Source organism: Eptesicus fuscus, chromosome 21 (genome assembly GCF_027574615.1).
Source record: "Eptesicus fuscus isolate TK198812 chromosome 21, DD_ASM_mEF_20220401, whole genome shotgun sequence".
NCBI lineage: Eukaryota > Metazoa > Chordata > Mammalia > Chiroptera > Vespertilionidae > Eptesicus > Eptesicus fuscus.
In genome coordinates, this window is record NC_072493.1 from 37848419 (window position 1) to 37873310 (window position 24892).

Consider the following 24892-nt stretch of genomic DNA (forward strand, 5'->3'; position numbering starts at 1 on the left):
CTCGAAATTCAAGAAAGGCCATTGGACAATGGAAAAGAGGGGGCGGTCCTTGGCCAGGGCTAGTCCTACCCGAGGCCCCGGGCCTTAAAGCCGCGAGGCTCTGGCCAGGTTGCCCTCTTCTTTGCCTGTTATAAAAACAACTACGATGAGGCCACCAGAGTGACTTTTTGGGGACACTAGTTCGTTTTACCCACTCACAGATGTATTTTAGAGACATCGGGACTAGTAGCAGGTGCTTTATTTGCAGGGTGGTGCTGGCATTTGAGTCAGGCTCATGGAGGGGCAGCCCCGGCGTCGCGGAGGAGAGGGGCGGGTCACCAACGGGTTGTTAGTCAAGATGGCGTTGGCGGCCGGTGTGTCGCGGCTATGGGGACCAAGTCGAGGCTTGGGCCGGGCTCGCTTTCAGCTCCTGCGGCGGCTTGGGACTCGGGGGCTGGCTGTGTCTGTGAGTACCTGAGGCCCCAGGGCGTTTTCCCCAGGGGGGAATAGGAATGTCAGTGCTGTCTTCAGAAGGTGAGCCCTGCAGGGAGTGAAGGAAGGGCTGCCACAGAAGGGACCGCTTGTTAAAGAGGGACGGGGTTCCTCTTGAGTTGCCATCCATCCTCAGGGAAGCGGGTGGCCGTTTGGAGGGCCGCGTGCAGCGAGACCTTTGCCGCAGGGCTTGGGGGGTGAAACGGCCTTAGGAAGCGGAGGGACTCCTCCGTCAAGACCCCTCCCCTTCAAAGAGGAGAAAAGAGAGATCAGGTCTCCAGTCACGGGCTTTTTGGAAACAGTGCCCGGCACTTCGTTGTTCTTTTGCTACAATTCGGATTTTACGATGAGTTGCATAAAACGTGGTTTGATCCCGTGTCCCCCGAAATCAAATGCCAGGACCAGGACCTTGTCTGTGGTGGTCAGACTAGAGGAGATGACCCGTAAATACTTGTTGAATTAGAGAGGAGGAGGGAGAGAGGTCCGCAGGGGCACTTTGCCCACATTTCTTAGAAAAAAAAGTCTTATTGGAAGTCCTCGTGGGCTGCCCTAGAGCTATGAACTAAAGCCTCACAAATAGAGAGAGTAGCTGTTTAGAAGGTTATGACGCTCGATCACGTTGGGTCATCTTCCTCATCTGCCCCTTTCCAGCCGTGGAGCGTGGGCAAGGGCTTGGCTCGGTGCTCTCTGGACCTAATTCCCCCCTCTGTGAAAGGCTACCAGTGGCACCTCATGGGGTTGTTGTGAAAATTAAATATGTAGAATGCCAAGAACTGGTACGTGATGTGGGCACTAGGAATGTTTGGCCGCTTTTGGAAGTGAGGCTGCAGGGAAGGGAGGGATGAAGAAAGGTGATTTTTGGAGGGCCCGGATTGACGAGGGCCCTGGAGGGAAATCCGTCAAGATCCTGTGGGGTTGGGCCCTCTGACCCTCCAATCCACAAGGAAGGGAAGCTAGACACTGTGGGAAGAAGCTCTAGATGCGAGGAGAAATGGGAGGAGGGTGGAGAGGCCAGGAATGAGGGGAGGGGTATTAGGAAGGTGAGGGTTGCTACAGCCTGATGGGGTTAGGGCAGGCTCCTGCCTTTAGGTTGGTCTTTGTGGCTTTTTTTTTTTTTTTTTTTAGCAATCAGATCCTCTGTAGCTGATGTCAGTCCCAGGAGCCCATTGGCTGGGCCAGTGGGCGGGATGTGGGCAGAACTGGGGCAGGAGTTGGGAAAGGTCATTTGTGACTGGTTAAATCAGCTTCCTTCTGGTTCAGTCTCCCTGCTGCCCTTCCCTGTTGACTCCCCTCTTTCATTTTTGGGGGACGGGTGGGGGGAAGGAAGAGAAGGTCTTACAAAGTCCTACTTTCTATGTATGTATATTTAAAAATGTATGTATTTTTGGAGTCTTGGTTTTTCTTCCCCACTTTTATTTCTCCTACTTGTTCTTTCTAAAATTAAAAAGACTTTTTTTTTTTTTTTGAATGGAGGGAAGGAGTAGTAGCATTTAGTCAAAGAAGGGTTTAGGCCAGGGCTGTCCTATAGAACTTCTGGTGATGATGGAAGTGTTCTGTCTGGGCTATCCAGTACAGTAGCCACCTGAGCACTCGGAACATGGGTAGTGCCACTGAGGAACTGAAATTTTCACTTTACAGATAGTTTCTAACTTACGATGGTTTGATTTACAATTTTTCGATGTTATAATGTGGGAAAATGAAACATTCATTATAAACCTTACTTTGAATTTTGATATTTTCCTGGACTAGCAATATGTGGTTGTGCTGGACAGAGGTAGCGGCTATAGCTCTCAGTCAGCCACATGATCACGAGGGCAAACAACCACAATGTACTGTGTGGCCAACATATTTTGGATATTGTGCTTTGTGTTTTCACATCCCATGATGTCTGCAAAAGGCCAATCTATGTCTCCTGCTTCTAGTGAAGAAAAACTCTTTTAAAAAAAAATATATTTGTTATTGATTTCAGAGAAGAAGGGAGAGGAAGAGAGAGATGGAAACATCAATGATGAGAATCACTGATCAGCTGCCTCCTGCATGCTCCCCACGGGGGATCGAGCCCGCAACCCAGGCATATGCCCCTGACCGGAATCAAACCTGTGACCCTTCAGTCCACAGGCCAATGCTCTATCCACTGAGCCAAGCTGGCCAGGGCTAGAAAAACTCTTTTTTAAAAAAAATTAAATCTTGCCCAGCCGGTATAGCTCAGTGGTTGAGCATCAAGACAGGAACCAAGAGGCTACTGGTTCGATTCCCGGTCAGGACACATGCCCTGGTTGTGGGCTTGATCCCCTGTGCAGGGCGTGCAGGAGGCATTTTTTCATATGACTCTTGGCCATCTGTATGTCCACTTTGAAGAAGTGTCCATTTCGGTCCTTTGAAAGGCAGTTAACTCTTGAGATGAAACTCAAGATAATGCCATGATGTTTCCCCTCTTATTGATGTTTCTCTCTTGCCCTCTCCCTTCCTCTCTCTCTAAAAAAAATCAATAAAATATATTTAAAAAATTAAATCTTTATTGTTGAAAGTATTACATATGTGCCCTTTTCCCTCCCATTAACCCCTTCTATCTCACCCCACTGCCCGCCCCAGGCCTTCACCACCCTATTGTCTGTCTCTGTGGGTTATGTATATATGCATACAAGTTCTTGGGATGATCGCCCCCTCGCCCCTTGCCTCTGGGGTTCCGCAGCCTGTTCCATGCTTCTGTGTCTCTGGGTCTGTTTTGTTCACCAGGGTTTTTTTATCCATTAGATTCCGCATATGAGTGAGATCATGTGATACTTGTCTTTCTCTGGCTTATTTCACTTAGCATAATACTCTTCAGGTCCCTCCATGCTGTCTCAAAGGGTAAGAGAGCCTTCTTTTTTACAGCTGCATAGTATCCCATGGTGTAAATGTACCACAGCTTTTTTATCCACTCATCTACTGATGGGCACTTGGGCTGTTTCCAATCTTAGCTATTGTAAATTATGCTGCTATGAACATAGGGGTGCATACATTCTCTCTGATTGGTGTTTTGGGCTTCTTAGGATATGTTCCTAGAAGTGGGATCACTGGGTCAAGTGGCAGTTCCATATTTGGTTTTTTTGAGGAAACTCCATACAGGCTACACCAGTCTGCATTCCCACCAGCAGTGTGCTCGGGTTCCCTTTTCTCCGCATCCTTGCTAGCACTTAGCATTTGTTGATGATAGCCATTCTGACAGGTGTGAAGTGATACCTCATTGTCATTTTAATTTGCATCTCTCTGATAATTAGTGACTTTGAGCATTTTTTCATATGACTCTTGGCCATCTGTATGTCCACTTTGAAAAAGTGTCTATTTAGGTCCTTTGGAAGGCAGTTAACTCTTGAGATGAAACTCAAGATAATGCCAGCTATAGGATAATGCAAGTGTTCTGAGTACATTTAAGGCTGTGATGTTCAGTAGGTTATCTTTTTATTTTATTTTATTAAATATCTATTTTTTCTATTTCTACTTTTAAAAATAGTTTATTGAGAGGAAGGGAGAGGGAAAGAGAGAGAGAAATATTGATATGAGAGCAAAACATCAATTGGCTGCCTCCTGCATGCCCCCTACCAGGGGATGGAGCCCACAACCCTTGTGCCCTGACCTGCAATTGGTGCATGGGCTGACACCCAACCGACTGAGTCAAAGTAGGTTAGGTGTTTTAAATACATTTCAATTTATGGTATTTTCAATTATGGTGGGTTTATCAGTACTTAACCCCATTGTAAGACAATTAGCATTTGTATTTAATTATAATGAATTGAAATTTAAATAGCCACAGGTGGCTGCTGGCTGCTATATTGGATGGTGCAGTTTTAGCTGATCACAGTCGAGCCAGGAGATGGTGCCTTGGGAGAAGGGTGGGAGGCTGTGTAGTAGAGGACTGGTTGGGTGGTTGGAGCAGGCTGGATTGGGAGGAAGAGTGGGGCTGCCTTCTGCCTGCTTCCCCTTCCTTTCACCTTGGAGGCGTTTGCCCCGTTCTGTCTCCCTTCCTCCCCTTCCAGTTGCTGGCAGATGTGTTAGTGCTCAGGGAGAAGAGGAAGCAGGAAAACTTGATTGTCAAGGTGTCCTGAGTCGGTGTCTCAGCCACCACCCCAAGAAGCAAGTGGGACCTTGGCCAAGATGCTTCACTTCTCTGAGCTTAGCAAGTGGGTAACTAGAGTCCCTGCCCTGTTGGAAATTAGAAGCACCGAGGTCTTGGTCTGTGCAAATCAGAAGTATTTCTCCTTCCCAGCTGTTCGGGCTGCCTGTCCAGGGGCGTCAGTGTCTCCAAGTGGTTGGAGTCCAGTGCGTACTGTGGGATGAATGGAGGTGGACATTGCTGGTCTCCTAACTGTATGTGTCCATCTCCTTGGCTGTGTCTTAAGGAACCCAGCCTCTTTTTTCACATCGTGAAGCACTTTATGATTTACAGTGCCCACTCACACCCATTATTATATTTATTGGTACCACACTGTTAGGTACCTATTGGTAGTTTTCTCTCATTACAGGTGCGGAAATTGAGACTCAGAAAGGTGAAGTCTGAACTCGGAGCTCAGGACTCCACAGCCCAGTTTCTTTTCATAGTATCAGGCTGCCAGGAGGAGAGTATTAGGGCTTTCCTTTAGGTCTTGCAACATCTTGCTTAGTCCAGTCTTTACTTGTATCACCAGCCTTTGCCCAGGTGGCTGGCGGGAAGCTGGGTGACAGAGCTGGCCTCAGCCCTTTCCCTCCTTTCCTCAGCCCCGCTGGCCATTTCCCCCCTCTTTGGATGAGCCCCTTTTACCCAGAGGTCTTTGTAGGAATATGGTCCTTCAGATGTCAATTGACAGGCCACTTCCTCAGAGAAGCTTTCCCGACTTCAGCACCAGTTTCCATCTGTAAAATAGGGACTACAGTGGTACCCCTTCAGAGAGAGGTGAGGATGAAAGGAAATGGTTCTTATGAAGCACCTATCACATATACTTTGTGGTCAGTCAGGGCCTAAGACATGGCTTCTGTTTCTCTCCACTGCGGTGGCCATGACTGATGCTGGGGAAGGATGGCCTCCCTCAGGGCTCCATACCTCCATTGCCTGGGAGAGCATATTGCTGCTCAAGCTTCCTGGTCCCTGGGTCCCCGGGGCCAGAGAAAGCCTGATTAATCACACTTCCCAGACCAGCTCTCCCAGGAGGCAAGGCCTCTGATGAGGCTGCTGACATTTCTGAGCTGGAAGCAAAGTTAGGACTCAGCAGTTTGGGCTGTTGGAAGGCAGAGTGCTTCAGACCCCAGGAGGGAGTGGATTTGGGTGGCCTTAGTGTCCTGCATACAGAGGACTCAGTTACCTAGCTCATCTGTAGTGCCTTCTGTGGCTGGACCCCACCTTTCTCCCCAGCCTCCCCAGGCAGTAGAGTCAGGCTGCCTGATTTCATATGCTGACTTCACCACTCATGACCTCTGTGGCCTTGGACTAGTCACTTGACCCCTCTGAGCCTCAGGACTTCTGTTTTACTGTGGTGTGATAATAGTGCCTGCCTCACTTGGCTGCTGTGCGTGTTCAGTGAGCACATGGGCAAAAAGGAAGTGCATTGTGTGCGCCCAGCACCGTGACAGTTAGCTATTAATGTGTTGCAGCCATACTGGTCTCCAGCGTGCCAGGGTTCTAGGCTCTCTTCTCTTGCCTCAGAGCCTTTGTTGTTCCCAGGGACTGAAGTGTCTTTCCCCAGCCTTTACCTGGCTCACCCTGCTTGTCCAGCAGGCCTCAGCATTACACCCCGCCCCCCACTTCTCTAGGAAGCTTTTTGTCATGCTCCATCTGATGCTGGTAGTAAAAGGTTCCCCCAGAGCTATGGCAGGGCTTTATACCCATCTCACCACCATGCCTGTGAAGTAGCAATTCTTATTTTTTCCGTAAGGGGACGCAGGGTCAGGACGACTGTCTCCTGCCCAAGATGACATAGCTGGAAAGGGACAAAGTCAGGATTCAAACACAGGCAGTTAAGTCTCATCCTCCCCTGCCCTGTGCTAACCACTAAACCATGCTGCCTCTGAGTTCGCCCCTTTTGACTGTAACTTGTGTGTTAAGTATCTGTCATCCATCCCTTCCCTTCATCTCCAGCCCTCAGTTCAGGCCTGACTTGGAGCAAGTGTTCCGTATTTACCTGTTTGACAACAACTGTCAAATACATTATTTGGTTACTTGGGTGTATTGCATGTTCATCATGTGCCAGGTGCTGGGCTAAGTACTCATACCATCCTCTGTTTACACATGAGGAAACTGAGGCTCAGGGAGCTTTAGTTGCACAGCCAGGGGACAGCAGTTTGTTCAAGTCCTTGCTCAGAACCTTGGTGCTGTAGGGAGTGACTCCATGAGGGGTCACCCCAGCACTGACCTGCGCAGACCAGACCATCCAGAGCAGGTTTCCCTGTTTCCTGTGTGGCGGGAGAGGATGTGGCTGCAAGGCTTTGTGTAAATGTGTGTAGCCTCTGCCATTGTGACTCCCTGGCCACCAGGACAAACCCGCCCCCTCACCAAAAACAAAAGAAGTAGGTGGAGTCCCATCCTTCCTCTGCAGGCATTTACCACCCACTCCCTCCCGTGATGGGGCATTTCTTCAGGACCAGGCACTGCTGAGCCCTTCACGGAGCTCACTGAGCTAGCACAGTAACCCTGAGATGGCCGCAGAGAAGGGGCATAGCCAAGGGTCAACTCTAATGTGCGGGGTGTGCCACAGTGCCCTGACAGTAGCTCTCCAGTCTCTAGTGCTGCCTTCACACCCTGAGATGCTATGGTCCTGACCTCTGCTGGCCTCTGGACTACCCTCTTAGAGCTCCTCCCCAGATCGCAGCCCTCGTTCCATCTGTCTCCCCTGGACCTCAGACCTTCTCTGGAATGGTCTGGCGTCACAACCCAGTTTGAGGTGTAGCCAGCTCTTCTCCCTAACTCCTCTTTGTCTGTCTTCCTTCTGAGGTGCCTGTCATTTCCTTTTCTCCCATTTCCTAACCTTCTAGACTTTGTTTTTGCCCTTCTACCAATTTTTGAGTACATGGTATGTCCCACACCTGTACTGAACCCTCTATGTGCCTTATCTTAGGAACTTTTCACAGCAGCCCTCTGCAGCCTTTTACAGAGGGAGAAATTCAAAGAGATACAGTGTCTAGCAGAGGGCCATACAGTGAGCTAAGAAATTGGAACCCAGGCCAGTGGGATTCCAGTGCCAGTGAATGTAACCATCCATCCGTTGGCGTTTGTTCAATAATTGCCTGTTGAGTGCCTGCTCTGTAACCAACCTGGACATGATCCCTGCCTTCCCAGAGCTTGGATGTGTGTGTGTGTGGACAGACACAACACAGAAGGATCCTCTAGGTGGATGGAAAGGTCCGGCCATGTGAGTGCTCAGCGGGGAAGCACAGTCTGCAGAGTTTGTTCTGCAGTTTAGTTGCTTCCCTCACACGCAGAGGGTAAGTCTGCCGTGATGTCGAGCCTGGACCTGCCCTGCTGTTGGGAGTGGAATTTCCTTTATTTCCTCACAACTATAATCACAGATAAACGCACACATGTTTATGCTCCCCTCTGGAACCTTGGCTTCTTCACTGCAATTAAAGGAGAGAGGGAAGGGAAACACACTTGAGCACCAGTGTGTGCGGTCCAGCTCATGGCCAATCCAGGCATTCTTCTTTGGCTCCTGTTGGAAGTAAAGCCACCATTCTGAGCTAAGAGGGATCTGGCGGCCAGTGGGAAGTACAGAGGGAGGCATGTGGAAACCAAGCCAGCTATCGCAGTTGGGTTAGGAGCATGGGTTTTGGGGTCTGAGTGTTGGACCTACGCAGGTTTGAAGCCAGTCCTGACTTATTTATTTAGTTTTAGCTCTGTGGCCTGGTGCAGGTTATTTTATCTCCCTGAGCCACAGTTTTCTCAACTACTCAAGGGCAGTATTAAGATTGTGCATGCAGAGTTCAGCTTGGCACCCAGCAAGTGCTTAATCAAGGGGAGCTATTGCCATATTGAGACCAGTTCAAGGTTAGTTCAAGAGCTAAGAAATGGAATTGGTTCATATCCTGTCACATATGTAGACTTCTCACAGGCTTTCCCACCAGGCATCCCCTGATCCCAGCAGGTGTGATGCTCCCCACAGAACTCCTCCAGCCAGGTTCTGAGCTCCTTCCAGGTTCCACAGGGACATGCCACTCCTCACATTTTGCCTTTTGCATGTTTTGTTCCCCTGGTATCGAATGCTCTTTCCCTGACTTGTAGATATCTTTCAGGTCTCAGCTCTCGTGTCCCTTCATCAGAGAAACCTGTCCCTCTTTCCACTAGTCCAGTGGTCGGCAAACTCATTAGTCAACAGAGCCAAATATCAACAGTACAACAATTGAAATTTCTTTTGAGAGCCAAATTTTTTAAACTTAAACTTCTTCTAACGCCACTTCTTCAAAATAGACTCGCCCAGGCCGTGGTATTTTGTGGAAGAGCCACACTCAAGGGGCCAAAGAGCCGCATGTGGCTCGTGAGCCGCAGTTTGCCGACCACGGCACTAGGCTGTGCAGAGTCCCTTGGCTTCTAGGAGAACGTGACTCACCCTCATCAGTACTTGTTCAGCATCTGTCTTCCATGCTGGATCCCCAGAACCCAGCACAGGGCTTGGAATGAAGCAGGTGCTCAAATATTTGTTGAGTGAGTCAGACTGGGCTTATGGGGGGAGTTAGGCCTGGCGTGGAGAGGGCACTGATGTGTGTGGAGCAGTTTGCCCAGTTATGGGGGAAGAAATAGGAAAGAGATGATTGCAGTGATATGGTGGAATAAGTGATAATCAACATTTTTTGAGCATTTACTGTATGACTTATAAGTGCTTTGCTAACATTTTACATGCATGATCTCATTTTAGCCTCATAACATTTCTTTTAAAAAATATATTTTTATTGATATCAGAGAGGAAGAGAGAGGGAGAGAGACATAGAAACATCAATGATGAGAATCATTGATTGGCTGCCTCCTGCATGCCCCCCTACTGGGAATCAAGCCCGCAACCTGGGCATGTATGTTCCCTTGACCAGAATCGAACCCTGGACCCTTCAGTCCCCAGGCCGATGCTTGGAGCCAAACCAGCTAGGGCTAGCCTCATAACATTCCATAAGGTGTTCTTATTCTCCATTTTACAGATGAGAAAGGACAGACTTGGAAAAGGGGAAGTCACTTTTCCATGGTCTCCAAACAAGGAATTTGAACTCAGGCAGGCTGACCCTTAAAAACTCACAGATTTAGCTCTACTTTGGGTGGCCTCCCTGGTGGGTACAGATGTCAGTAAAGAACTTATCTGCCTGACTCGAGGGCACCGTGCAGGGATGTCTGTGCCTGTGGTAGTTGTGGGCGATTGAAAGAGGGAGGCAGTTCTCTGTGGCCAGACTGGGGAGGTCTTGAATGCCAGGGGCCTCTGATAATAATAATAGCTGCCAGTTCTTGAGCTTCCTGCCATTTTATTGAGTTATTTAATCTTTACAACAACCCTGTGGGATAGTTGTTATCTTCACCCCAATTGGATGAGGAACTAAGACACAAAGGCGCTCTAGTAACTTGCCCAAGATTATGCAATGGGAGAGTGGTGGAGCTGGAATTCACACCCTGTGTGTCAGGCCCCAGAGTCCACCTGAGCCGTGGTGACTTAACCTTCAGGCCATACTGACTGTCCCCATGGAGATGAGCCAGTGGAACCTGGGTGCTGCTCCTGACTCGGGTGTCCCCCGCTTCTCTCCCCAGCATCCGCAGAGACAGCAGCAGCACTTCTCATCCCTGGATGACAAGCCCCAGTTCCCAGGGGCCTCAGCAGAGTTCATAGACAAGCTGGAATTCATGCAACCCAATGTCATCTCTGGGATCCCCATCTACCGTGTCATGGATCGGCAGGGCCAAATCATCAACCCAAGTGAGGATCCCCATGTAAGAGGCCTTCTCCCCCACCCGCTGCTTCCCTTGCCCATGTCCTCTCTGGTCCCACAGGCCCCACATATCTCTGTGCCTCTATCTGCAGCTGCCACAGGAGAAGGTGCTCAAGTTCTATAAGAGCATGACGCTGCTGAACACCATGGATCGCATCCTCTATGAGTCCCAGCGGCAGGTAGGTGGGGACAGGCTGGGGGTGGGGGAAGCTTGGAATTACCTGAGGTCCTCCTACTTGTGTGTGGGCCAAAAGACAGTTCCCAAGGAGGAGAGAGTGGAATGGAGCCTTTGTCTTGGGGTCCTTAGAGTTCTTGGGGTTCTTTTGGAGCTCTGGAGAGGGAATGTGGGAAGGGCGCTGCCCAGGGGCAGAAGGATGGACCAGATCACTGAAAACACCTAATGTGCGCCGGATTGGGGGCTTAACCTTGCAGGAAGAGGGAAGGTAGGAGATGTGAGGGCCCTTCTCGGGAACTCATAGTCCTGAGAAACGGTGACCCTTGGTGCTCCCCGGAGTGCCCGTGCCAAACATGCTGTGATCCTCAGTGGGCAGAGATCCAGTCAAAGAGGGAAATATTGACTCAAGTAACTAAAGTCCAGAGGGCACAGCTGGGTCTGGGGGCTTGAAAGATGTCATCAGACCTGTTTCTCTGAGTGTCTTTTATCCTCTTTTGCCTTGGCTTCCTTCATTCTCAAACAGTGGTGGTCTCGGAGGCTCCAGCTCAGGGAGAGGTGGTGGAGAAAGTGTTCAGGGTGTGATTGAAGTGCTCATCTGTTACTTTTCTGGTTTTGCAGCCCTGGGAAAGCTGCTTAGCCTCTCAATGCATCAGTTTTCTGGTCTGCATGGGGTTGCCATGAGGGTTGATGGTGGCATATGTAGTGAATGGCCTTAGGAACAGTGAACTTGGCATTTAGTCAGCCCATAACCAATATTAGCTATTTGTCATGATCTTACCAGCCTCATGATAATTAAACCTGCTCCTTAGTGGTGGAAAGAAAGTAGTCCCTGATGTTCCAGCAGAAGACCTAGGCTGATGCTCATTGGCCAGGCTTTGGTCACAGACCCCTCCCTGAACCAGCTCCTGTGATAGACCAGGCTGGGGCCATCCCAGGAACCAAGGGAATAGAGGAATAGACCGAGAGCATGAGTGCTGGGGTTCCTGTTAGAAAAGGGGGAAGAATATTGAGCAGGCAGGTCCTCGGATGTCACCACTCCTGCTGGAAATTTGCATTTGCATCAAGCCTCAGGTGACTGCTGTGATCTAAAGTATGAGGCTCACTGGCCTAGAAGACAGACTGAGCAGATCAGACAGACAGCCTGCTCCCAGGTTCTTGCTCTCAGGAGCACTCCGTATGGGCTCTCCAAGTTAGCGTGGTGTCTCCACCCTGCCCAGAAACCTCCTGTGGCTCCCATGTCCACAGGATCACATCTGCCCTTCCTGTTCATTCATCTCCTTTTCCACTGTGGCCGTGGCCTCTCCATAGCCTCAGTGCCAGGCCAGGCCATCTTCCCACCCTCACACATGCCTGGGTTCCTTCCTGCCCCTGCACTGGCTGCACAGACAGGGGCTTTGTAATCCCACAGATGTGGGTCCAATCACAGCTATGGCTTTGGGCAGATGATTTTTCTTGTCTTTGTCTCAGTTTCTTTAATATATTTTAAAAATGGGGATAAGAAGAGAACCTACCCTGTAGGGTTGGGGAAGGAATTCTGTGAGAACCAACATGTAAGGCCCCTTGCCCAGTGGCTGACAAGGAAGCCCTCAATGAGCTCAACTCATCCATCAAGGTCTATCCTGTTAGCTAGGATTACTTGCACCTGCAAGTAACAGTCCCCCCCCCCAAAAAAAAAAAATCCTAACAAAAATAAAAGCAGTAGCGTCAACAGATTAATCATTTTTTTCCTCTGCATAAAAGACATCTGGATACAGGTGGTCTGGGCTGGTATGGTGGCACCACAATGTCATTCGATACCCAGTGTTGGTTTCTAGCCTTGAGGACCCCTCATGAATCTAATGGCTGCTAGGGTTCTCTCCATCACATTTCATTCCAGGCAGGTAGTAGAAGGAAGGTGGAAGGTCAGACATGCCACTTTCCAGGTATCTCCCATAGCCACCTGTATAGGACTTCCTGATAATATCTCACATTTCATTGGTCACTCCTAGCTACAAGTGAGAATGAGAAATGCAGTGTTTTAGTCTGTGCAGTCGCTGCCTGTGGTGAAGGAGATCTCTGTTAGCAGAGAGGAAGAGGGGTAGGGTACGGGGTGGCAACCAGTGAACTCTGCCAGTAACCCAGGTCCTGTTTCCTCAGGGGACCCTCTTAGGCTTCTCCCCTCACCAATCTCACAGCCCTGCCAGGCACTCAGCACCTGGCATCCACCCACTCACTTGGCTCTGGGAGGTCAATTAACTTTTAATTGGCTCCCCACCTAGAAGAAAGCATTATTCACCTGGTTCCCCCACCATGACAGAAGGCTGGGCCTGCAGACCACATGAGGACTATGCAGAGGGCATCCTGCAGGTGCCAGCCCGGGCTCTCTCTTTCACTTTACATGTAGTTCTAGGGAGCTCGTGTCTATCTCTATGCCAGGGGCGTCCCAGATCTCCAATCAGAGCTCTCCTCTTAGCGCCAGATCTAGTTGGCTTCTTGCCCTGATGTCCCACACCAAATTCAGCCTGTCCAGACTTGGCCTCTGCATCTTCCTCCCAGACCTGCTCCCCTCCCACCCTTAGGCCAGTTCTCAGTGAAGGGTGCTCCACCATCCCCATTTGCCCAAAGTGGAGGCCTGCATTCAATTTCTCACTCCTTCTTCCCCCTTGCTATCACTTTCTCTGTCCCTAGACATTTAGTTAGAAATCCATTCTGGATGAGTTGCCTTTCATCGAATGCTTGTTGCCTCATATTCCAAGACGGCTGCCACAGGTCCAGGCTTCAGGGCTGTGTGCCAGGCAGGAAGAAAGAAGAAAGCAAAAGCAGACTTCCACTTAAAATACCTGGCTAGAGCTGTGTCCTGTGGCCACCTCTGGCTGTGAGGGAGGCTGGGAACCTAACATTTGGCTTTTCCAGGCTCTGGGGTTGGGCACCAGTATAGTCAGCCATGGGGGTCTGCCATAGACTGCTTTTTTAAAAAAATTAAATTTATTATTATTATTTTGGTTAATCCTAACCTGAGGATATTTTTTTCCATTGACTTTTAGAAAGAGTGGAAGGGAGGGAGTGAGGGAACGGAGAAGAGAGAGAGAGAAAGAGATAGGGAGAGAGGGAGAGGTGAGACACATTGATTGGTTGCCTCCTGCACACCCCCCACTGGGGATCAAGTTGGCAACCAGGGCATGTGCCCTGACTCAGAATCAAACTGGGGACCTCTTGGTTCATGGGTTAACACTCAACCACTGAGCCACACCAGCCGGGTGGGCTAATGTAATTTTTAAAAGTTTTTATTTTTCAATTACAGTTGACATTCAGTACTATTTTTTAAATTTAATTTTTATTCAGTATTATTTTATACTAGTTTCAGGTATACAGCGTACTAGACAGTTATATAATTTACAAAGTGATCCCTCCAATAATTCAAGTACCTACCTGGCACCATACATAGTTATTACAGTATTATTGACTGTATTCCCTGTGCTGTACTTTATATTCCCATGACTATTTTGTAACTACTGATTTGTACTTCTTTTTAAAAAAAACTTTTATTTATCGATTGAGTTTTAGAGAGAGCCATATTGATTTGTTGTTCCACTTATTTATGCATTCATTGGTTGCTTCTTTATGTTCCCTGAATAGAGATCAAACCCAACCTTGGTGTATTGGGACGATGCTCTAACCAATTGAGCTACCCAGCCAGGACTGTTTTGTGTTTAGTTTATTTATTTTGTTCTTTAGATTCCACATATAATTGAAATCATATGGTATTTGTTTTTCTCTAACTGACTTATTTCACTTAACGTAATACTCTCTAGGTCTCTGTTGTTGGATATGGTAAGATTTCATTCTTTTTTTTACGGCTATGCAATATTCCATTGTATATATGTACCACATCTTCTATTGATAGGTACCTGGGTTGCTTCCATATCGTGGTTATTGTAAATAAAAAATATAGAACGCTTCACGAATTTGCATGTTATCTTTGTATAGGGGCCATGCTAATCTTGGTATCATTTCAGTTTTAGTATACATACTGTCAAATTGAGCACGGAGACTGCTTTTTTTTTTTTTAATTTTATTGATTTCAGAGAGGAAGGGAGAGGGAGATAGAAACATCAATGAAGAGAGAGAATCATTGATTGGCTGCCTCCTGCACGCCCCCTACTAGGGATTGAGCCCACAACCTGGGCATATGCCCTTAACCGGAATTGAGCCCAGGACCCTTCAGTCCGCAGGCCAATGCTCTAGTCACTGAGCCAAAACAGCTAGGGCCGGAGACTGCTTCTCAAGACTATCAACTATCCATTCCTCTCCCTGCTTCTCAGCACTACCAGGCCAGGCCACTGGCCCTTCTGCATGGCTTGCTGCACTCAGTCCTGTTTCCTCCATCCATTTCCCACACTGTAGCCTGAGAGACCTTTCTAAAACACTCCGGGTAAAGTCCAGGATGTGTAATTCCCTGCACTACCTGGGTTCTGCTTCTATCTCCCGCCTCATCCTTCCCCACTTTTTCCACTTCACATCCCAGCCCTTCCAGCCTCATGGCCTTTATTGTTCTCTCTGCCTAGAAACTTCCACCCACTCTGACCTTCGCTCAGCTTAGGCATTGCTCCCTGGTGCCCCTCCCTGGTGGGGTAGGTATGTCCTTATAGCTTCCATCACACAGCTCCCTCACTCTGGCTCTAACCAGTTTTGCAGTTCCTCCATGAAGGGTGAAACCCCAGTGTGGCCTGGCCTAGAAAAGTGGATCAATGGAGTCATCAGATGGTCAGGATTTGGATGGTTCTCTGTGGTTGCCTAGCATAACTGAGCCCGGGCCTCTGGGCCTCCCTCTACCTCCAGGGCCGGATCTCCTTCTACATGACCAACTATGGTGAGGAAGGGACGCACGTGGGGAGTGCAGCAGCCCTGGACAACACTGACCTGGTGTTTGGCCAGTACCGGGAGGCAGGTACGTCTGCCCATGGCCCTGCCCTGTGGAACACATGCCAGAGGCCTGGGTCTACGGTCCCCATCGAGGCAGGTCAGGCCCAGTCCTTGGCGTGAAGGCGCAACCCACATGAGTTACCCCGGGTGCTCTTCAAGGAGTGGCATGATATCAGGGAGGTCCAAGGAGCTGGAGGAAGAGCTTTTCAAGCAAGAGAGCGCCAAGCCAGGTACAGGAGTTTGGAGGGGCTGGGCTTCCCCTCTGTGTAAGCCCTGCACTGTTGAGGTTAAAAGCTGTGCTCCTAATTGGTCCATGGCTACCAGCTGTCAGATTTGGGGCAGGTCACGTCCCTTCTCTGAGTGTCAGTTTTCTCATCTCCAAAATCAAGATGATGATGGTATTGTAACCCCTGCACCGGGGGTTGCTGGGAACATGCAGTGAGGGCAGCTATAGGTGTGGGCCCCTGTCCACACCGCGTGAGCTCTGCTGGCCTCCCTCCAGGCGCCGTAGCCTTCCGGGAGCAGAAGCAGATGGGAAGGCCTGGCAGGTCCCAGCCAGGGAGCTGGCTTACTTCTAAGTGAACAAGTGCAGGGAAGGAAGGATCAAAGGCTAGGACTGAAGAAAATCAATGTGCATAAAAGAGTGATTGGGGTGAAGGAATTAGCCTGGGGAGCTGAAGGGGTGGCTCCAGACTGGTTGTTGGTATGGGGGCCTTGCCAGGGAGCCTCCCCTCTGCAGCTTCCAGGGAGACAAATCTTGAACCATCCTCATAGGTACTTTATGACCGAGGGCAAGTTGCTTACTGCTCCTTAGTTTTCTCATGTATAATGGGAGATGGTGAACCCTTTCTTTCACCATGGTTGTTGAGGGCGTTTGTGGGAGAGATGACACAAAGCTGTTAGTTCAGGGCTTGGCATGGGGTAAGCACTCAGTGTCGGAGTGATATTGTGACCGGCGGGGGCCTCACCCTGGGATAGCTTTTCAGGAGGGAGGCAGGGCTTGGCCAGGCTGGCTGTGCAGAGCCCTCCCTCGACCAGTAGGGTGTTCTGGTCTACTCTCGGACTGTCTACTCCCCTCTCCGCTGCACCTGATCCCCAACCCCACATGCTGTAAGAGGACAGACACCCTGTGATAGTCTGTGGTTCAGCATGGTTAGCAAGGAAGATTTCCTCAGAGACTGGGCTGCAAGCCAGGTTTGCAGAGTGCTTCCTGCCTGTTTTTGCTGATGGGGTCTCCAGGCAGGACCAAGTGAGGGTCCTGGACTCATGGTGGCAGCTGGGCACTCCACGCAGGGCTGTTTGGGCCCTGGCACCACAGTCAACACAAGGCCCTGCTTCTGGGCAGCTGCTGAGGACACTCGTGCCAGGTAAGGTGAGGTGGACTCTGTGCCCATCCTTGCCTCTCTCAGTGGAGAGAACAGCGGGGAGAACAGTGGTACTCAGAACAGTGCCTGGATTGTGCTGCCTCAGGGAACCCCTCACCAGCCAGGTGAGGTGGGATCACAGTTCCCTGTCAGAGCCTTATGGTCGGCTTCTCTTTGATGGTAGGTAGGCGTCCACCAGAGATTTGTTTAAAGAAATTAGGTACTTTCTCATTAAAAAACAAAACAAAAACAAAACAAGCTAGATGTCTTCATCTTTTGAAAACTGGATGATTTGTCCTTCCTGGGTAGCAATCAGTTGGTCTGAACAGTGGCTTCCTTCTTGAGATAAGCCTGTGCTTTCTTTAAAAAAAATTTTTTTTCATTAAAATCTTCACTGGAGGATATTTTTTTCATGTTTTTTTAAAGAGACAGTGAAAGAGAGGGGACGGAGTCGGGGGCGGGGGGGGGGGGGGCGGGAAGAGACACTGATGTGAGAGAGGCACATTGACTGGTTGCCGGGATGGAACCTGCCACCGAGGTACATGCTCTTGATCGGGAACTGAACCCTTGACCCTTGAGTCTGCTCTAACCACTGTGTAAAACCAGCCAGGGCCAGGCCGTGTTTTCTGGCCTGCCCACCTGGTTCCTGCACCTGCTGGTCCCCTAAGCATGCCAGTATGCCTCCCCTGCTCTTGTCCAGCTCCCTTACTGTACAAACAGGAAATTGGAAGCTTGGGCAGGAAGAGCCTTGCCCTGGGACCCTCACGGGGTTAGTCTACCCCCTTGGGTCCCCCTCCCCCACTAACTGCTGCCTCCTCCCCATGCAGGCGTGCTGATGTATCGGGACTTCCCCCTGGAACAGTTCATGAACCAGTGCTACGGCAACGTGAACGACCTGGGTAAGGGGCGCCAGATGCCCGTCCACTATGGCTGCAAGGAGCGTCACTTCGTCACCATCTCCTCTCCACTGGCCACACAGATTCCTCAGGGTGAGGATGCATGTCCCGGGCCCGGAACACACAGACCAACGCCATACCCCTGTGCAGGCCCCAGCCCTTCTCTATCCCAGCGGGGCTTTCTGGTTGTTGACACAGTCAGAGCATTGGTCTGGCCTCCAGACTTTCAAGACCCTTCTTGTCTGGGACCCTTCAGAGGAGGGCTGTGGTGGTATCCTCATCTGTTTGGCAGGCATGCCCACACTCTTGGTTTCAGAAACTTGTGCCCACCCCATTTGTCCGTGCACAAGCATAGCCAACTGCAGGTGGCATTTTTGCTGAAGGTAGGTAGGATTTTCATAAGGCGGGACCCTGGCCTTCACCTTCCTTTTGGGTGCAAATGTATGGAGTCCCTGCTACGTGGGTGCCATTCTAGGTACAGTGAACAAGAGACAGACAAAGCCCTTTGCCATCCTGATGCTGACATGGAGGTAGGGGAGACAGACAGTAAACAGGGTGAAGCAGTGACCCGTGGAGCATGTCGGGTTAAGTCCCACAGCGGGAAATGAGGCCGGGGGCGGGCGGTGGTGGTGGTGCGTGGTGGTGGTGGTGCGGGGGCGCAGGGAGGTAGGAGTGTTGTGTGATGGGAAAGGTGGGATGGTATCACTAGGTGACATTTCAGGACAGACCGGGAGGCAAGTGGGGAACCAGCAGGGTTCTTGAGGCGGGGCCTGCCTGATGTGTTTGTGGGTAGGGAGGAGCTATGAATGGGGGTGGGGGTGTCAGAGAGATAGGGAGAGTGCAGATCTCTGTGGGGCCTCAGGGCCTTTGACTTTAACCCAGAGTGGAATTGGTGCTGTAGGGCCGCAGGAGAGATGTCAGCTGGGCAGTGACTTGGCCTGGCTCACAATTGACCAGTCTGGCTGCTCTGAAAGGAATAGGCGGGGCCTAGGTTGGGCCAGTGAGGTGACGGAGATGGGGAGAAGGTGTCAGATTCTGGCTCTATTTTTGAAGGTAGAGTAAGTGTGGGGATGACAGAGTTAGGAGTCAGAGATGGTGCTCATGTTTTGGGACTGAGGAGTGGATGTCAGCTGAGGGAGATGAGGGGATGGGGCAGGTTTGGGAGACAATCAGGATATTAGGTGATTTAAAAAAATAGGTTTTTATTGACTTTTAGAGAGAGAGGAAGTGAGAGGTAGAGAGAGAGAGAGCAAACAGGGAATGGGGGGAGGAAGCTTGAGCAGGAAGAGCCTTGCCCTGGGACCCTCACGGGGTTAGTCTACCTCCTTGGGTCCCCCTCCCCCAATGTCAGAGAAATATCAATCGATTGCCTCCTGTATGCATCCCGACCAGGGATTGAACCCACAACCTGGGAATCAAACTGGTGACCTTTCAGTGCATGGGGCAATGAGTGCTCAACCAACTGAGCCACACCAGCCAGGGCTGATATCAGGTGTTTTCTTCCCAGTGATAGCTTGGTCACAGCCAGCCTGAACCCCAGAGCCTGGGGTTGGAGTGATGGTGTGCTGTGTGCGTGCGTGCGTGCGTGCGTGTGTGTGGGTGGTGAGTATTCTTGGTGCTCTGCTCCTGCTCACCACCCTCTCACTGCCTACAGCGGTGGGAGCAGCCTACGCAGCCAAGCGGGCCAATGCCAACAGGATTGTCATCTGTTACTTCGGTGAGGGGGCAGCCAGTGAGGGGGATGCCCATGCCGGTTTCAACTTCGCCGCCACCCTTGAGTGCCCCATCATCTTCTTCTGCCGAAACAATGGCTATGCCATTTCCACACCCACCTCTGAGCAGTACCGCGGGGATGGCATCGGTATGATCTGGCATCTCCTCTCCCCTCCTGTTCTCTTCCTGTGCTGTCGGCACTAGGGAGGTCGCAGGAGCCTGTGAACGGAGCGCTGCCCTGTTTGCTCTCCTCCCCTTTCCTTCCCTGCTCATTGTCCTCATCAGAGCCGTGGGGTTTGAGCTGCCTCTCTCTGTTCCCACAGCGGCTCGAGGCCCCGGCTACGGCATCTTGTCAATCCGTGTGGATGGCAATGACGTGTTCGCCGTGTATAATGCCACCAAGGAGGCCCGGCGGCGGGCCGTGGCAGAGAACCAGCCCTTCCTCATTGAAGCCATGACCTATAGGTGCCTGCCTCCCCCCATTCCCATCAGCCTTGACAGCCACCATCTTTACCTTCTTCCCCACGTCGATCACTGGGGTCTCCAAAGCCTGACCCTATCACCCCAAGTTGTATCCCCTTCCTTGCCTGGAGCAGGATTGGGCACCACAGCACCAGTGACGACAGCTCGGCATACCGCTCGGTGGACGAGGTCAATTACTGGGACAAGCAGGACCACCCCATCTCCAGGCTGAGGCACTACATGCAGAGCCGTGGCTGGTGGGATGACGAGCAGGAGAAGGCCTGGAGGAAGCAGTCCCGCAAGAAGGTGAGGGGCTCCCTCTGTTGGAAACAAGTCCCAGGGGGTGTCCGGAGGTGGGGCATCATGGGGAACCCTGGAAGGATGGAGGCTGGGATTTGGGGGACATTGAACTGGGAGAGTCAGGGATACCTGTAAATGTGGCCTGTGGAGCCAGGCTGCCTGGGCACATGCACCTCAGCCATGTCCTTGGCACGATGTCTGCCCTCTGCTCTCATCTCTGAAGAGGGATCCTGGGTACCCGCTTCAGAAGGTTGGGGATGGGATGACTTAATCCGCAGGTGGTGTGAGTGTCCCACCCACAGCCAGTCCGTGTCCTCCCTGGCCCTGGTCATCAGGAGCCAGGAGCCAGAGGTAAGGGAAGCAGTGTGTCCAGCTCTGCCCCTAACTACATTGTCACGGGCAAGTCTCTTTTCTGTGCCTTGGTTTCCTTATCTCTAACCTGCCTGCTTCTTAGGGCTGTTGAGTCTGAAACCATTTTATAGGCTTAGGTCGGTACCTAGTCCTGCGAAGGATCTCTGGGGTTGGGGCATTGATGGGGATGTTAGCTATCACACTGTGATGATGATCGTCTTCGTTGTCCAGTGGGAACACAAAGGCTCAGGGGTTAATGCCTCACTGAAGTCCTGCAGGTAGGAGGCAGGCCCTGGGTGGGAGGCCAGTCACCTGCCCACCGTCCCGTGTCCTCCAGGTGATGGAGGCCTTTGAGCAGGCCGAGCGGAAGCTGAAGCCCAGTCCCAGTCTGCTCTTCTCGGATGTGTATCAGGAGATGCCTGCCCAGCTCCGCAAGCAGCAGGAGTCCTTGACCCGTCACCTCCAGACCTACGGCGAGCACTATCCCCTGGACCACTTTGAGAAGTGAGGCCTGCTCGCCCCACCCCACCCACTCAGGTACCCCGAGAGGCAGTCCCAGGCTGAGGGGTGGAGGCAGCTGGCAGGACACCACCCTCTTCCCCAGCCAGCACCCTCCAAGGGGCCAGGGCAGGACTGAGATAGTAAGGGTGGGCTTCTGCTCACTGTCCCAGCTCCTCTAGGCTGTTACATTGTTGGGGGGGCCCTCTCAGCCCCCACTTTGTGGTTGCAGTGCCTTTTCCCAAGGGCTAGGTGGGATGCCTCCAGGACTGGAAGCCCCTCTGGGCTAGGGCAAGCATGGCAAGTTCGCCTGTGGAACGTACCCAAAGTGAGGGGTGATCAGCAGGCAGTGAATAAACTTTCTCTCTACATTTGGTTCTCTGCCACCTTTGGTCTCTGTTTCCTGGCGTTTTGGAGGTGGGAGGAAAGTCCTGCATGACTGGTTTGGGACCCTGCCCCTTCAGTTAGAGCAGTGGTTCCCAACCTAAGCATCTCTGAAATCCTGATGCCCCCCTGTGGCACACAATTCTTATTCAAAAAGTGAGCTCCTATTCACGTGGAGGAAGCCTAAAAGGCCATTAACTTGGTCTAAACAAGCTTCCAAAGAACATGGCATCCATAAAAGAGAAAAGTAAAAAAATGAAAGGATAGTTGAAGGACTGAGGAAGAAATCACTAAGAAATTGTTTAAAAAAGAATAATATGAAGTGGTATGAAAAAATAGCAAAGTTTCAAAACATAATAGAGAATTGAAATGCATAAATATGTCACAGTATATACTTATATACTGTATATGAGGCTCCTATTACCATAAAAATGCAAAAAATTTACTGTTAACTCATTCTCAAATTGCCCCCCTGTGGGGCATGTGCCCTACGTTGGGAACCACTGAGTTAGATGGATAAGGCCAAGGCTGTTGAGGTACCTACTTCCCTGGAAACTTGCACAAGGTGGAGGGCCAGCTTCAGCAGACAGGGTGGGGTGGGGTGTTCCAGAGTTGGACTCCTGCTCTCCCACGGAGTGAGACAAACCTGGTGTCCAGCAAGGTGGACAGGCGGCTGTTGGAGCTGGCCCTGTCCAGTAGGGGTGGGGAGGGTGTAAAGGTCAGGGTGTGCAGGGTATGGGTGGCTGAGCTCTGCTCTTACAAAGTTCCCAGGACCCCATAGGCACAAAGAAAACTCCAGGCCTCAGAGGGGGACGTTCATATTTTAGAAAACAACAAGACAAAAACAGTCCTCTGCCTCCTGCTGCTCCGTCCCATAGCCTGGGCCAGCCCAGGAGGGGCTCAAGCAGTCGTGATTCTAGGACCTCCTCCTCACACGAAGGCCTAGAAAGAGAGGCTGAGCAAGGGGCAGGCAGGCACTGAGGCCCTGGGCCCAGGTCAGGTTGGCCCTCCCTTCCCATCCCCACCGAGGGTCAGCATTGGAGCTGAGGGTCCTGCAGGTGTTTCCAGAGCCAAATGCTGTCCTGGGGTCTGATGGGTCGCACCAGCAGCAGTTCACGGAGAGTGCAGGGGTCAGCCCTACGGTCTGCTGGCCAGGCTGTGAGGAAGCCTATGTGGGCCCTGGGCGCTAGGCCAAGAGCGCGGAAGCACAGGCCAATGTAGACATCGTTGAAGGGGAACGGTGCCACACGGGCTGCTGCCTGCAACAGCCAGGGTGCCAGGCGCCCAGCGATGATGTAGCCACCCCCGCTGGCATAGGCTGGATAGTCACCTTCAAAGAAGGACACGGGCACGTAGAAAGGTCCTCCCGGCTTCCGGAGGGGCTTGGCCTGCGTAAAGACCTCACCCAGGTAGAGGCCTCGGGCCCAGCTGGGAGGCAGGGCCCGCAGGTAGTCCAGCAGGGCAGGAGTGTGCACAAAGGCGTCATCCTGAGCTTGCAGGACGAAGCTCACACCAGCGCAGTGGTGGCCAAGCCAGGACAGCAGCAGCAGGTCCTTGAGTGTCTCATTGAAGGGAACGTCCAGGAAGTCCCAGAGCAGCAGGTCACTGTAGCGGTGGCTCTCCCAGGCCACCAGAGGGCCTAGGTCAGGACCCCCCTCACCTACTGGGGACCCCAGCAGGAAGAGCAGGCGGATTCCAGGAGCGGGACCACCCCAGGTCTCCCTCACGGCCTGTCGTTCAGCAAATCGCCCTGGTTCCGACTTGACAGCCAGCAGCAGGTAGGGGATATTGTTTTCCCCACAGCTGGGCACTTGGCCACGGCCACCTCCAGGCAGCCACTGAGGGAAGCTCCGGCAGGCTGCTGACAGCAAGAAGCGGCGGAGGTCCGCAGGGTAGGAGGTGAAATCGGGGATTTCAGCAGCCGCGGCAGCTCCCCAAGCCCGGCAGTCTCCCTCCTCCGTGCTGTTCCCACTGGGCAGGGCCCCCAGCCGCCACTGCTGCTGGTTCCAGTAAGCCAAGGGCAGTGGGCCAGTTTGGCCCAGACGGGCCGAGAGGTTAGCTGGCAGGGTGGGCTCAGGACTGGCTGACGTCAGGCCTGGCAGGGTGCCCTGGGGTCCCAGATAGACCTTGCTCAGCCGAGACTCCGATGTCCACTCGATGTACACTTTGAGGCCCAGGAGCGTGAGCAGTGCTGACAGGCAGAGAAGGCACTTGGGGCAGCGCATGACCCAGCTCGGGGTAGGGATGGCCGCGGTGGGAGCTGCAAAGGAGCCACAGAGGCCTTTGGAGTGCAGCATGAGCCTTCATAGTTCCCACCAACCCAGTAATGGCCTCTTAGTCCCAGACCCTAAACCGGCCCCTATTCCTGAACCTGGAATCACTGCTCCAATCCCATTGCAACACCCGTTCTTTCCACTCTCAGCTCAATCCCTTCCACAGCTTGTTCCCATTCCCCCATTCATCTCCCTCTCTAGGAATCAGGATCCCTGGGGTCAGCTTCTTCCAGCGTCAGAGAAACCCAAACTCCCTCGCTCCAACTGCCCCCACCCCAGGGACTGGGGAGCCCTCTTTACCTCTGGGTCCGGCTCCGGCACCCCGGGCCTCTGGTCAGGCCCTCCCAGCTCCCTCCCTTTTGCCCAGGTCCTGCTGGGGCTGAATCTTCTTTCTCCGTGTGTCATTGTTCTTCAGCCCAGCCCAGCCCAGCCCAGCCCAGCCCGACCAGAGGGGTGGGGCGGGGAGGGGAGCAGGCAGCTGGGAGGGCCCCAAGGGCTGGGAGGAACCGGGGCGGGGCTGAGGGAGGCAGGGGAGAGGGGGAGGGCAGGAGGCCGACCTGAGATGGGGCTCTGGCTTGTTGGGGCTGGTTTTCTGGTGAAGCAGAGGGGATTGGCTGCAGTGACTGGGGCACCTGGTGAGGCCTGGGACGGGAGAACCAGGGGCCTGGGAGAATCTGAGGGAGGGTGAGACTGAGAGCTAGGCCTGAACCTGGGTGGTGGTGGAATGGCCCAGAGACAGGCACAGTCCCAAAGTTGCAAAACTGAGACAAGGGGCTAATGACTGGTGGAAGGAGGAGGCGGCAGAGAATGTGCTGAGAGGGAAGGAGTCAGCCTGCCAGAGATGGGGGTGGTGTTGCTGCCCAGAGTCGGGGTGGAATGGGGAAGGGGGCCGGTGAGGACCGACATCCAGAGAGACCTCATGAAGAGGCAGGGAGGAGAGACAGATGGAAACTCAAGAATGCAAAGAGAAGGTGGGGGGGGCGTTGGACGGGGAGAAAGAGGGAGGGGTGGGGGGGGGGAGAGAGAGAATATGAATGAATATGAGAGAAATGGAGACAGTGAGCCAGAGATAAGGGGTGGCCAGGAAGCCCCTGTGGAGGAGGGTAAAGGGGAAGATTTAGAGAGGCAGGTGGAGGGAGTCTGCAAACTGAGCCAGACCCAGGGAGAGGCGGAGAAGGAAGCCAGGGAGGAGCAGGAGAG

The 24892-nt window shown here is 52.1% G+C and overlaps 2 protein-coding genes and 1 non-coding gene across 4 annotated transcripts; 1 reads left to right on the forward strand and 2 right to left on the reverse strand.

Moving 5' to 3' along the window:
* The first annotated feature begins 317 nt into the window (after positions 1-317).
* On the forward strand, positions 318-21406 carry BCKDHA (branched chain keto acid dehydrogenase E1 subunit alpha). The gene is made up of 9 exons (XM_008139556.3): positions 318-445; positions 10196-10375; positions 10467-10553; positions 15368-15476; positions 17643-17804; positions 19366-19572; positions 19748-19889; positions 20021-20192; positions 20875-21406. Exons 1-9 carry the CDS (start codon positions 338-340, stop codon positions 21043-21045), a joined length of 1338 nt encoding a protein of 445 aa, XP_008137778.1. The 5' UTR covers positions 318-337; the 3' UTR covers positions 21046-21406.
* Positions 14471-14574, reverse strand: LOC114230978 (U6 spliceosomal RNA). Its single transcript, XR_003616972.2, has one exon. It is a non-coding gene; the product is annotated as a U6 spliceosomal RNA (small nuclear RNA).
* An 815-nt stretch (positions 21407-22221) lies between the features above and the next one.
* B3GNT8 (UDP-GlcNAc:betaGal beta-1,3-N-acetylglucosaminyltransferase 8) lies at positions 22222-24106 on the reverse strand. Of its 2 annotated transcripts, XM_028142629.2 has the most exons (2): positions 23993-24106; positions 22222-23679 (listed from the first exon to the last, which is right to left on the reverse strand). In XM_028142629.2, the coding sequence occupies exon 2, from the start codon at positions 23642-23644 to the stop codon at positions 22451-22453; it is 1194 nt and encodes a 397-aa protein (XP_027998430.2). In that variant the 5' UTR covers positions 23645-23679; positions 23993-24106; the 3' UTR covers positions 22222-22450. The 2 variants fall into 2 exon arrangements, with proteins under 2 accessions (XP_027998430.2, XP_008137777.3); XM_008139555.3 differs by having other exon boundaries at positions 22222-24106.
* Positions 24107-24892: the final 786 nt, after the last annotated feature.